General features: G+C 41.0%; 1 protein-coding gene across 1 annotated transcript; it reads left to right on the plus strand.

Moving 5' to 3' along the window:
* fam199x (family with sequence similarity 199, X-linked) lies at nt 1–8,551 on the plus strand. The gene is made up of 7 exons (XM_010899462.4): nt 1–337; nt 879–1,059; nt 4,256–4,472; nt 4,567–4,719; nt 4,804–4,965; nt 5,583–5,852; nt 7,086–8,551. Exons 2-7 carry the CDS (start codon nt 893–895, stop codon nt 7,260–7,262), a joined length of 1,146 nt encoding a protein of 381 aa, XP_010897764.2. The 5' UTR covers nt 1–337; nt 879–892; the 3' UTR covers nt 7,263–8,551.
* Nucleotides 8,552–13,257: the final 4,706 nt, after the last annotated feature.

The raw sequence follows: 13,257 nt of genomic DNA on the forward strand, positions 1-13,257 counted from the left end.
GCTGTTTGGCAGAACCAGACAGATCGGATGAGGGCTTTTTGCGGATCGACTGAAAGCAAAATGTGTCATGTCATGCTTGGTAGTGTGATCCGGTTGCAAGTCCGTCCAGTATGCCATCACTTGAAAGGGGACGCCGGTTCTATTCATTCTTATTTCTAAGTTCTTACGCTTGTCGCCTGCCAGCACCCCGTTTCCAATTGTTAGGGCGGAGACACGACGATCTCCCAATGTGTACAGATCTCTGGTTACGTCGTGTTGTTCCAAAATAATTTCCTCGACCAGGAGGGTTTGCAAATGGAGGAGGAAATAAGTGTATTTCTCTAAACAATAACAGCAGGTTTGTTGTTTCAACTTCTTTCTTCTGTCGACTGGGCAATAGCGATGTTGAACAGAAAATACTGCGGGGGTGTTAATGGATTATCTCGAACAATGAAGCTAGCTACATGTACCGGTTAATTTCCTGCATTTTAGGACTTAGATAACGCTGCGGATTAAGTTAGCAACATTAGCACTAGCTTAGTTAAAGTAACGAGGCCAGGTCGCTGTCTGCCTTAAACCATTTGTATTGATAGTCCTAAAATAGCCGACTAGCTTGACCGTTAGGGATTGCATAAAGTGGACAATAATATAACTAACTAGTTGGCCAACTCGGAAGTTTGCCGGATAAGCTAACCTATCATTAGCGCGTTAGCAATGTTTTGCTGTATTTTTTAAATATGACTTTACTTACTGCTTACTATAACGTTACTGTAGTTTTCTGAGGCCAACCAGGTTCCGAATAGCAAATACTTTGTGAGGATAACGTTTAGCCAGTGTCTACAGTTGTTGGTTATAGGCCTATATTTGTTAACCAATTTATAATTACTTGTATTTTTCAGGTGGAGATAGAGAAATGTCAGAGGCACTTTACGAAAAGTTCCTCGCTCCTGAGGAGCCATTTCCACTTCTGTCGCAGCGAGGAAACATCAGTGAGGCCGGCACGTTGGATGTCAGTGACTTTGGCTGTCAGTTGTCCTCTTGTCACCGGACAGACCCCCTTCGGCGCTTCCATAGTAACAGGTATGGCCTATACCAATAGTAACTGCATCCCAATCCAAAGTGCATCCACTACGCACTTGCTCAGAGGCCTTCCATAGTTGCGAGGGCGACTTCTAATGACTGGCTAGGGGCTTAATAAAAGCATACATTTAGGGTAAAACTGGTGACTTGAATAAGGAAATTAATGGTCAATTTTTAATTTATTAAGCGAACATGAAATTGAAATGTTCCAATTACTGTTATCGTTTTATACACGTCAGGTATTCAAGTCAAACAAGATGCACGTGTCATAATTGGCGTGACTACCCTGCCTCCCCTTTTGCGCCTGAAATGTAAACCGATTCAGCTAGTGAGAATTCCGAGATCACAGCGATATTCAAAACGCTATTATATGCCATATACAACGTTAAATAGGGGGATTGTTACACAAAAACAAGCTCACTCCCTCTTGCGGTGCATTCACACTATTCGCGATGAGGTTGATGGCTCAATTCATTTCAATGAAAGGATGCGTGCCGAGCGAGTGGCTTGTGGGGCAGTGCGTGGGATCCGTTACACACCCACAAGTATGCTACAGGCGAAGCACTCTGAGCGATGCTAGCGTTGGCTATCCGAAATTTCTCGAATAGTGTGAATGCACTGTTGCGCTTAAGACACAAACATTTTCACTTTTGCTTGACAGCAGTACTTACTTTACTTGCTGCTGTCAACGGGTGTCATGGATCTTCATGGGCTTTATTGACTCAAATGAAATCAGTCGAAAGGTTTCTTTGTTTCTCTGAACGAGTTGAACCTCCCATCACTAGTCCTTATTTGAAACATTGAAATGTAATACATCAAAGCACAAGGCATTTACAAAAATGTACAATTATAATTGCTAAATCAACCCCATTAAAATCTCATTTTAAAATGGAGTGAAATGTTCTCTACCCGGTCGTTGCTGTAAATGAGAATGTATTCTGTGCGTACTTACCTGTGCAAATTAACCAGTATGCCAAATATTTATTTTATTCAATTTATGCTAAAATATTATTTCTGTTGGTGAAAGTGGTACAAGTGAAGATTGTCTGGAGCTCTGTACTTTATAGGCAGGTGTAGCAGTAGATCAATAATAGTATCATCAGCAGGTGCGTGCGTGCGTGCGCGCGCGCGCGCGCGCGAACACATGCGCCAAAGTGTTAGTATGGAGAATAGGTCTTGGCTGGCGTAATTGACTATTTTAAAGAGGGATATTTTGGGTCATATAAATATATGCTTTGTTTGATAGATAATGGACTCTGTGCACCAGCGTAGTGGCGAACTTCCGCTTTTGTTTAGAAGTCGGTTTTGCAGTTTCCGGGTTACTTACTAATACTCATCCGCATTAGTAAACACCTAAACTCACAACAAGATGAGGGATGCAGTTGTACGAAAAAATAAATATAATGTACGTGACTCATTTAAGTTTCAAGGTACAAGTGGGGCATCATTTTAATCAGGAGAATGTCCTTTTTAATATAATTTGGCTTGCGCCATTCAATGACTTCAAACGCTAGACTAGAAATAGTCAGAAAAGGTGATTGTTTTTATATACTTTCAAGTAACGCAAGTTTAAGTGCAATTAATACCATATAGGACCAGATGTTTACTTCCTATGCCAGTTGTTATTTTTCAGTTTCGTTGTGAAATGAGGTTATAGTAGTAAAATAAAAGAGGAGACTTTTTTTGAGGCTATGGAATTTTAAGCTTCATTCAGGTTAGAAGAGGCTGAACGAAGGTTAGTTTCAAATCACTTGCTATGGGGACGCGCTAGCATTCCAGCTCAGCCAGCATTCTTTTGCCGTTTTTTTTGCTAGGGTGAATTTTTAATGCATTATATTGTCCTGCCTAATACTACACTAAAAAGGAACACGTCTCTAACTAGCTTAGCCGATAGCCGACCGGCACACCACAGTAAACTACTTACCCTCGTAGTTGTGCAGATAACTCTATACGTAGAGTTTGAATCCCTTGTTCCGCTTGCTTGTTGGAGCAGGAGACCAGGCATCAACAATTCGATGGACATCACTAATGCTTATTTTAGGCAGGTCTTGGAGACATCTACTAAAAAATGAAATTTTAGTCGACGCGGGTGATCGCCTTAAGTAAACCGGAAGATTATAGGCCGACATCTGGCTAAAGCGGAAGTTCGTCCATACGCTTGTGCACAGAGCCTATTGGGAACGGCGAAGGAGAGACCTGTGCTGCAGCTTTACATGTGCACCAAAGGCTTGTACCTTTTACTGTTAAGACATCCCTTGACACCACCGGCTAGCGCAGTCAGTGGTGACCTGGAGCGTGGCCCGGTGATGAATTCAGAAGTTAGGACCATGACTTGCTGACATTCATGTGGAGGTTGTTGTCCTGGAACCACACTGCGGAGTCTTTGACCTCCCTATAGGCTGTCTTGTTGTCGCCTGTAACCCCCACCCGCTGTTGTCAGCAAACGTAATTATGGTGTTGGTGCCACCCCGTTCTGGGTGAAGAGTGCCGGGCTGAGGCTGTGTGCACCGCGTGCTTTCAACTGGATGTGTTTCGGTGAAAGTCCAATCATTTAATTGAAGGGCAATCCTTACTGCTGCGACTGTTGGATTAGGATGCCCTGCGTCTGTCACATGCGTGGGATTTTCCACAGGAAGATTTTTGAGGAATGTAGGGTATATATGGTAGGGAGATATTTGCTGGGTGCATTCTTGATCACTGAACATTTAGCTCAGCGAGCTAACAAACCATAGTCATGCGCCGCTTTCTTGAGGGTGAGCATGGTGGCTTTGTGGTGGCCCACCCTCATCACCTTGGGGGAGGGGCACAATTAGAAAGTCCAGGATCCAGGAAGTGTTCAGTCACGGGGTCCTGAGCATAGTAATGAACTTGGAGGGCACTGTGGTGTTGAACACTTTGATAAAATTGTCCGTAGGCTCAAATAATACCCCTGACAGTCCTTTAGAGTCTTATTTAACCAATACAGTTATTTAAAGCAAACAATGCTTCAACACAGTTTTTTGTGGGCTGCTGAAAATGAACCACACATCACCACAAAAATTGCCTCTACTTGTAGGTACCAGATATGGTGGTTCTGTCATCTCAGAAACACCTGGCCTCCTTGGATTTGGATACCACATCGGTGGCCCTAATGAAGTGGCTGGTGAGTGTAAGATTGCCAACAATCCAGTCACACCATTATATTGAATTTTCTCAGATGGAACCTGACTTCTTGTGGAACCAGTGTGGCCAGCTCAGAATGCAGCGAGGAGCTGTTCTCTTCTGTGTCCGTGGGAGACCAGGAGGACTGCTACTCCCTGTTAGATGACCAGGAGTTCACCTCCTTTGACCTGTTCCCAGAGGGCAGCGTCTGCAGTGACGTGTCCTCCATCAGCACCTACTGGGACTGGTCAGACAGTGAATTTGAGTGGCAGGTTTGTCCGCCCAGTGTGTTGCCATGAATATGAATGTCAAAGTAACTTGTGCTGCCGGTTGTTCCATTTAGGCGTTTTTGTTGTTTCTTCACAGTTGCCTGGAAGTGATATAGCAAGTGGAAGTGATGTTCTCTCTGACATCATACCCAGTGTACCCAGCTCCCCATGCCTTTCCTCCAAGAGAAAGACCAAACCACATAGAAATCTGGATGAGCTCCCCTGGAGTGCAATGACCAATGATGAACAGGTATGGAGACCAGCTATCGAATGAACAGTTCCTGGATTAGTACCGCAGCCGTTGTGGATTTGTAACATGCTTTGTCTCATTCAGGTGGAATATATTGAATATCTGAGCAGAAAGGTCAGCACAGAGATGGGACTAAGAGAGCAGTTGGACATCATCAAGATCATAGACCCATGTGCTCAGATATCCCCAACAGACAGCGAGTTCATTATCGAGCTCAACTGCCTAACCGATGAGAAACTGAAACAGGTAAGGGAAAAGCACAACAGGACCATCTTGTTTCCCTCTGTGTTGCCTGCAGATTAGACTTTTTCTGTCTGTTTAATCAAGCCAAAGAACTGAACTTTCTGGGCATGTGTGAGGTGCACGTCAACAGTGAAAATATAAAAGTAGGCAGTTTAATTTCTGTTTCTTCACTGATGGCCGTTATCAGAGATTTGTAGTCCAGCTATGAATGTAAATTGTATGTATATATTTTTTTGAATACAACTTTAGTGGACCTTAGATTATAAATCCCAACTTTAATTTACTCAAACTTGAGCCCTGCAGCGTAGCCGCCTGCCGTGGTGGCTGGTGAAATCAATGAAACCAATGCTGTAATCGACCGGGTGGCTTGGTGTGGATTTGAGGGGCTGCCCACAATACATTTGATTCCTAACCATATCTTACAGCATATACAGCTCAGACAATATAGACTGAATAGGAAGGCGGTGCATTATTTGTAGGGACAACATATTTCCCGGTTAAGTCCTGCCAAACATCTTCACCAACCACGGAATTACTAAATGGTAAACAGTGGGTCAGATCAACCATCAAGATTATTTCCGTCGGTCTGAACCTGCGACGTTAACGCGGTCATCCAACAGGTGAGGAATTACATCCGGGAGCACAGCCCACGGCAGCGCCCGAGCAGCACCCGGGACGGCTGGAAGAGGAGTGGCCCCAGCAGTGCCAGCACCAGCGGGGTGAGCGGGGCTAGCAGCAGCAACGCCAGCATGGTCAGCAGCGCCAGCAGCTCCACCGGATCCACGGGCTCCGTCGGCAACTCTGCCTCCAACTGCAGCACCGCCAACATCAGCCGCGCCCACAGCGACGGGAACCTGTCCAGTGCCGCCGAGCGCATCCGCGACTCCAAGGTGATTAAGACTCTTAAAGTACACTAGGACTGGTCGTGGTCCTACTCATCCACTACACTACAGGATCTCAGACTAGACTCAGTGGCCACTTTTTTTTTTTTAGGTAGACCTGTTTAATGTTGAGTAGGATCTTTTTTTTTTAGGTAGACCTGTTTAATGTTGAGTAGGATCTTTTTTTTTTAGGTAGACCTGTTTAATGTTGAGTAGGATCTTTTTTTTTAGGTAGACCTGTTTAATGTTGAGTATGAACATTATGCATATGAAAAAGTTTTTATCTCAGGTGATTTTAATTGATATTTCAAAAATCAAGCTGAATCTGGAGCAATTAAGTTTAGTCATTTTCTATTCAATGGGTTTTATTAAAAGTATTGTAACAGCCCCAGTATGTTAGTAAACCTATGTTTGCAGGATTGATGGGGAAAATAAACAATACACACATCTTTATGGATGAACATTCCAGACAATCCAGTAAATATGCAATAAAATAGTACACGTTTGTTTTAACTAAATTAAGTCTTTAACACAATAGAATATGCAGAAATTGACAGGGTCTGAATATTTTCTAATGGATATATATAATATACACACACACAAACACCCTGCCAGCCACAGAAAAAATTAAGAGACAAGAGGAAGGGTTTGAGTGAGGAACAGAAGGGTTAAAATTAAGAGACCACTGCATATTGAATGTTTCTGTTCCTCACTCAAAACCTTCCTTTTTAACTTTTTTGGAAAGGAAAGAAAAAGGTGCAGTGGTCTCTTAATCTTTTGTGGAGCTGTATGTATATGCGCACACAGTAATAGTGGAATTTATTTTGTAGATAATGGCCTGTTTTATAATATTTTTCACCCCGAAATGTTGGCAGCAAGAGCAACCTAAAGTGCAGACTAAGTTGGACAATTACATCTAGCGGGAAACAATCTCAATTCCTGATTTAAAAAAATCTATTGCCAGTTCTCACACTTTCTGTTGACGTGAGAGAACAGCTACATAATCTACATCACTGTAAGATGTCTTTAAACTATAAACACGTATATTTACAGCTAGTGGACCAAAAGGGAATGTAAAACAGTAACACAAGTGCATTTGATAATGGAAATGGTACAGAAATCAATAAATAATGACCCTGCATGTGAAGCTCTTCACTGCGTAGTGTCTTATGTCCTCTACCTTGTGTGCCCTTAGTGTCAGGCTGCCTGGACGCTTCCTTTATCTCCCTGTTTGTGTTGTAGAAACGCTCCAAGCAGAGGAAGCTGCAGCAGAAAGCCCTGCGTAAGAGACAGCTGAAGGAGCAGAGACAGGCCCGCAAGGAGAGACTGAGTGGCCTGTTCCTCAACGAGGAGGTGCTGTCACTCAAAGTCACAGAGGAGGAAGACCGTGGAGAAGACGTTGTTGATGTCTTAATGTGACAAGAGTGAATGAGTCAGTGTTCCCTCTAAGCCTCGCAGCATTATTCTAACATCACCGGTGGTCCCGTCTCTTATGTCCATACAACTGGGCTGCCAACAGTCTTAAAACTGATTTACCTTCTTTTTTTTTTGGAGATAATCCATTGGTCTTTTGGTCTCCTACAGAGTTTTATTTCTCTTGATGTGTAAGCATTGGCATTATGATTCTGCTGAACAAAAAGCACTGAGCACTAATATTGAATTAGAGTATTTAAGTGTAGTTACCAAATCTATCTTAAGAATCAACTTTCTAATTATAAGTCATTCATTTGTTCTTGAAGGCATAGAGGGAACACTGAATCACTGCATGCTAAGTCATCACCATTGGTTTTATGGTGAATTAACAGCTGACATGAATTACAAATGCTTATAAATATTGAAATGGCTTCTTAATGTTTTTTTTGTAGATAGCTGCAGTTAATCATTAAGAGCAGTTCAAGTCAAGTGTCCCCCTTAAGGTAAATGAAGGCCTACACATCCATAAACGCAACTTGGTAATGGAGTTATGTGGTAATGCAGAGTTGGCCTCCATCAGATTCATAGAAGATAAATATTGAATCCTTAATTGTCACAAGTTGGATTTAATAAGCCACAGAAATCTATCCTTGTTTTTCTTTGTTTCCTTGTGTTGTTTTTGTGTGTGAGGGCTTGGGTGGAAGATGAAATGTAAAATAATGCAGTCGTCCATTGCATTGCGCCTGAGATATATTTGTATGTTAAATGACATTGATCTGTAGTATGAGTGCATTTGAATGGGAAGGTATTTCTTAACATCTTGGCTTGTTCTCCTTGGATATTGTGGTTGACCCAATGCTGTGTAACTATTTACTCTTTCACCTGGAACTCTAAACACTAACTGCTGTAAATTAGAAATTGTATTTACCTAAAGAAGCTTTATCATCTGTATACTTCGCTTTGTCTTTTTCTTGTATAAAGTTACACATTTAAGTAATTATTAAAAAAACATGGATCAACTAGATATTATGAGTAGATCTTTATTTTGAATGACAAAAATGAATAGCCATGAAACAACCTGTGTCTGTATATATTATGCTATTCAATCGGGAGGGTTACTGGGCCAAGAGGAAGTATTAATTGCTGCATTCCAGGAAGTCCAATTTCAAGTTCTATATGCCACAACAATGTTGTGTTTTATTGACATTAAAAAGCATAACGGAATGCAGTTGTTTCTCTGTGATCTACTCAATTGTAATGTAATGCAAAATGATAAATAAATTGCTGTCAATGCATCTTATTTCCCTGATGTTTCTTTTGATTTTAACTAGAGGTATTATCTGGATTATCTTATACAGCCTGAAAAATACATAATTTGCAAAGAAGTATCCTTTTAATTTTTCACTTTTAATAAAATAGATTTGGTAAAAGTAAATAGAGCCCAACCGATATGGGACTTCTGTACCCAATAATGATTTTGAGTGGGAAATATTTGCCGATACCGATTATATCTGCCGATTTTTCTATTATGATGGCTGAGATGAAATACTTACCTTTTCCTGCATGGACTGTGCTTAGTTAAAACCCACCAACTACCAAGATACTCAGAAAGTAGATTTTTTTTTAATTTAAACAGGTGATCCACAACAGGTTCTCGGATGTATCGCTGTAAATGTCATGGAAATGGTGTTATGGATGCATCATTACCAAAATAAATATCTTGTTTCTTTCAATTAAATTATTTATTGGAAGATCTTAAGCAAAAAGGTAATGGTATTTATGAAGCAGTGTTTCTGCCATCTATTGTTTTAGAAGCCTGTTTCCTTCAACTGTATGAAGCTGAAACTCAGTCCAGCTCTTAGATGTAATCAGATTATATTGTCTACACTGGCAATGAAGTCTGGCAAGCATATACCAGGCCATTAATCCCATTACCACCCTATCTTCAGGGGAGAATTTTATGTAAACCTTGAAGATAATTGGCTGTAGGTGCACATTTCTATAATGGGTCTTTTCACTGTAATTAGCTTCCAGGCATAGTTGTAATTAGCCAATAAACAACAACAGAAGGTTGACCAATCTCCCTTCACATCAGGTAGTTTTGGCTGAGAATACCTGCCGGACCGAAAGACACAGTTACACAGTTAAACCATCCAGACTGGTTCTGCTACACCAGCTATTTAACCCTCATTATTGCAATAGCTAAAAAGGTATCTGTGGACCCAGGAAAATAAATATCATTCAATATATGAAGCAACAAATGCTTGATGAGCTAACATTACCTTAAGCTGCACGAGCAGATGAGTTTCTCTGAATTGTGCCGAGTTAATGATTATGCTTTATATGGCCAAGTCTGCATTATTTGATAAAACTGTGTGTATGAGAAGGACCTTTTGTCAGTTTAGCCAATACCGTTGTTTTCTGCATTGTACATAGACTGTTCTACACAAATAATTATTTGATCATACACCATTGCTTTTGTGATGCAGTCCAAAGTGTTTGTAGTGGAAGATTAGTTGAGACCAAAGTGATGGAACATTTGTTGAGTCCAAAGTGTTTGTAGTGGAAGATTAGTTGAGACCAAAGTGATGGAAGATTTGTTGAGGCCAAAGTGTTTGTAGTGGAAGATTAGTTGAGTCCAAAGTGTTTGTAGTGGATGATTAGTTGAGTCCAAAGTGTTTGTAGTGGATGATTAGTTAAGTCCAAAGTGTTTGTAGTGGATGATTAGTTGAGTCCAAAGTGTTTGTAGTGGAAGATTAGTTGAGTCCAAAGTGTTTGTAGTGGATGATTAGTTGAGTCCAAAGTGTTTGTAGTGGAAGATTAGTTGAGTCCAAAGTGTTTGTAGTGGATGATTAGTTGAGTCCAAAGTGTTTGTAGTGGATGATTAGTTAAGTCCAAAGTGTTTGTAGTGGATGATTAGTTAAGTCCAAAGTGATGGAAGATTAGTTGAGTCCAAAGTGATGGAAGATTAGTTGCTCTCTATCAGTCACTTGCTGCACTGTTGCCAATGTCATTACCATTTTCACTTTATCATTTGGCAGGAGATAAAGACAGTTGTGTCCACTTTTTTGTATATGTATATGAATAGCCCTACTTCACCTTGATTCTGCAAAATAACTACAACGGTTCGGAGTTAGTAGCAATATATAAGCTGCTGAAACATAGTTATTTATCTTTTTTGATTGGTTTTAATAGGTTCTTTAGACGTTAATTCATCTTGTTTACCTAGTTTACCTACCACAATCACTCTCGGTTTGAATGTTTATACCACGCTACAATTGGTGAATTCTAATTGATGAAGGGGTGCACTCTAGTGGCGACATGTGGAACTCAACGGGAAAAGACACTGCTAGAGCTGAAGAGATGTTATTTAGCAGTTCATTCTGCAATGACGCATCTCTGTTGAAGGACATCCCATTATGTCTTGGATATATGAAACACCAGAACTGTAATGTCTGAAGTGTGTCTTACATGCATTTTGGTGTTCATTGGTCAGTCAACATTTGGCTATAGATGGGTCTCCCTCCTCTTGTTAGCTCTTTTTATTATGTGACAAAACAGGCATTAGTATCCAGCAGTGGCCCCACTAAGAGCGTAAGTAAAGGGAAATCAGTGCAATCTGGGGACACCTGGGAGTGATGACCTGTCTCTCTGCCCCTATGAAACAGTCAGTGAGTTCTGGGAGGAGGCTGCCAAAAGAAGGCTTAAGGCACGCGGTGACGCTGCTTGTTCGTCCCCCTGAGTAGGAAATGCTGTGACTGTGTTTTTGTTTTCCCTTCTGTGAGCCACCCCCGTTTGGGGAGGGGTTTTGAGTTTGAATGTTTTGGGTTTTCCGGGAACATATAAACAACCCAAGAGAACTGTGATTTGCCTCTGGACTCTTCCCCTGTCCCGCTTAGTTTTACAGGGCTGTGCTCAGGTCCTTTCACCGTTAGGATTCCTTTTAGCAGCTGAATCAACATAATATAATGTAATATATAATAACATAAACTGTACAAATTAAATACAGAGTACAAATAGGCATTTTGAAGAGAAACAGACTCTCTCATGCTACAAGGTAATGTTTCAACTGTGGACAGAAACTCTGTAGGATGTTGGCATGGATGTATAAGTCACTACCATCTGCAGAATCCTGCAGAAGAGGCTGCAGAGCAAGGGGAAAACCACCAGTTAGCCAAAAAATACAAATGACAGGTTACAGTTTGCTAAAAGGTACCACAAAGAACTTGCAGTGTTGTGGAAAAAGGTATAGAGGCCAGATGAGAAAAATTAACATGGACGACAAAAGGAGTGTGGAGTGTGGAGAAAAATCTGCCCAAGATCCTACACATGCCGACTTTTCAGTGAATTATTGTGTGGGGCGGGTAAATATCAAGTTATACCCCTGCCAAACTCCTTTAGTCATCAATCAAAATGGGATTACGAAACACAAATAAAAATGTGCCGAAAGATTGTTGACCTTCATAAATTAGGCAATGACTGTAGAAAAGCTACATGTCTGAAAATACCTATCTCCATTATAAGGGCAATAACAGCCTGATGTTTGATGAACATAATTGGAACTTTGATTGGAACCCGGGTCTGTGGTCAGATGCCACCATGCAGCTGCCTTGTGATACCCCATACTAAACTGTTTTGTTTAGAGAGATCAGCATTGATGAAAACCCTTTCTACTCATTTGGATAAGAAGTGTTCAAAGCAGGGAGCATAACACGTGCATTCCAATAATAGTCAATAATAACAGTATTGCTACCACCATTCTATAATCTTTTTATTTCAACTAAAACTGGAACATTTCTCTCATCACCAATCATGTTGCGTGTTTTCCCTATAAGCATGCTAACAGCCTTATGTTGATTGAACTGTTTCAAACAGAGAAGGGTAGTTTGCAGGGTAGTGGAATCTGTTTGACTTCCCCTGCAGGTCTGGGAAAGACACATTAACATAGGGTTAGATGGAATATAAACCTACAGTCAGAAGTTGGGACACACCTACTCATTCAAGGGTATTTCTTTATTTTTCCTTTTTCCACGCTGTTCAACAATAGGACAGACATCAAAACTTTGAAATAACACATATAATAACCAAAAAAAGGGTCAAACAAATCATTATATTTTAGATTTAAAGTAGCCACCCTTTGCCTAGATGAATGATAGTGTTTCACATTATTGGCACTCTCCCAAACAGCATCATGAGGTTGTCACCAGGAAGGCAATTCAGTTAACACGTGTGCCTTGTTATTTGATTGTGGAATGATTTATTCTATGTGTTTTAATGTGTTTGAGCCTGTCAGTTGTGTGGTGACAAGGTAGGGTTGATATTCAGAAGATCATCATTAGCAGAGAGTTGATGACAAAGGTAAGGGAGGCTGTTTCCTGCTTTTGGGATTTTGTTTTGTTGCATTTAGTTACTTCTAGTGTTTGTTAATAAATGCTCTCCAGGTCCAAAACACCAGCACTGTGTCCATTCCCTGCTTCTCCCATTATAATATGTCTATTCTATATAATAAAATAATCTGCCACTGACCATAGTAGTTCACCATCCTGGTTCCAGTTTCCCATTCAAATACTAAGTGAGACTTCATGGACTCCCTATATAAAGCTGTTTTATGCATGCTGTGTCATGCAGCTCGAGGCCAGACAATGGTAGTAGTTGGTGATGCACTGACAGACATTGCAGTGAACTCCATCGCCAACCACAGCTCTGCTGTGTGACAGAGATCTTTTGAAGATAACGTAGGCTTCTCAAGTTGTCTTGGTCTTTGGTGCAGAATGCAGGTTGTAGTGACGGATGGTTGTCCATACAGCACAAATCTGTCCAACCAATACGAGTACTAAACCCACATTGATAGATACATTCCAAACACTCTGATGAATGTACATGAGGTATCTGCCGCTTCATGATTTATGACAAGGACTATTTGTAGGGAAGCGTCAGGGAGGGCTTGGATTTGAAATCCCCAACCTCAATTTGTCACGTTGACACATGGGTGTCAATATTG

Source organism: Esox lucius, chromosome 4 (genome assembly GCF_011004845.1).
Source record: "Esox lucius isolate fEsoLuc1 chromosome 4, fEsoLuc1.pri, whole genome shotgun sequence".
NCBI classification, from domain to species: Eukaryota; Metazoa; Chordata; class Actinopteri; order Esociformes; family Esocidae; genus Esox; species Esox lucius.

What these genes read in the sequence shown, in the direction of transcription:
- fam199x (XM_010899462.4), top strand. Translation starts at nt 893, where the DNA reads ATGTCAGAGGCACTTTACGAAAAGTTCCTCGCTCCTGAGGAGCCATTT. An exon ending in ACAGTGAATTTGAGTGGCAG is followed by an intron (nt 4,473 to 4,566) that starts GTTTGTCCGCCC and finishes GTTTCTTCACAG; the next exon opens with TTGCCTGGAAGTGATATAGC. An exon ending in CAATGACCAATGATGAACAG is followed by an intron (nt 4,720 to 4,803) that starts GTATGGAGACCA and finishes TGTCTCATTCAG; the next exon opens with GTGGAATATATTGAATATCT.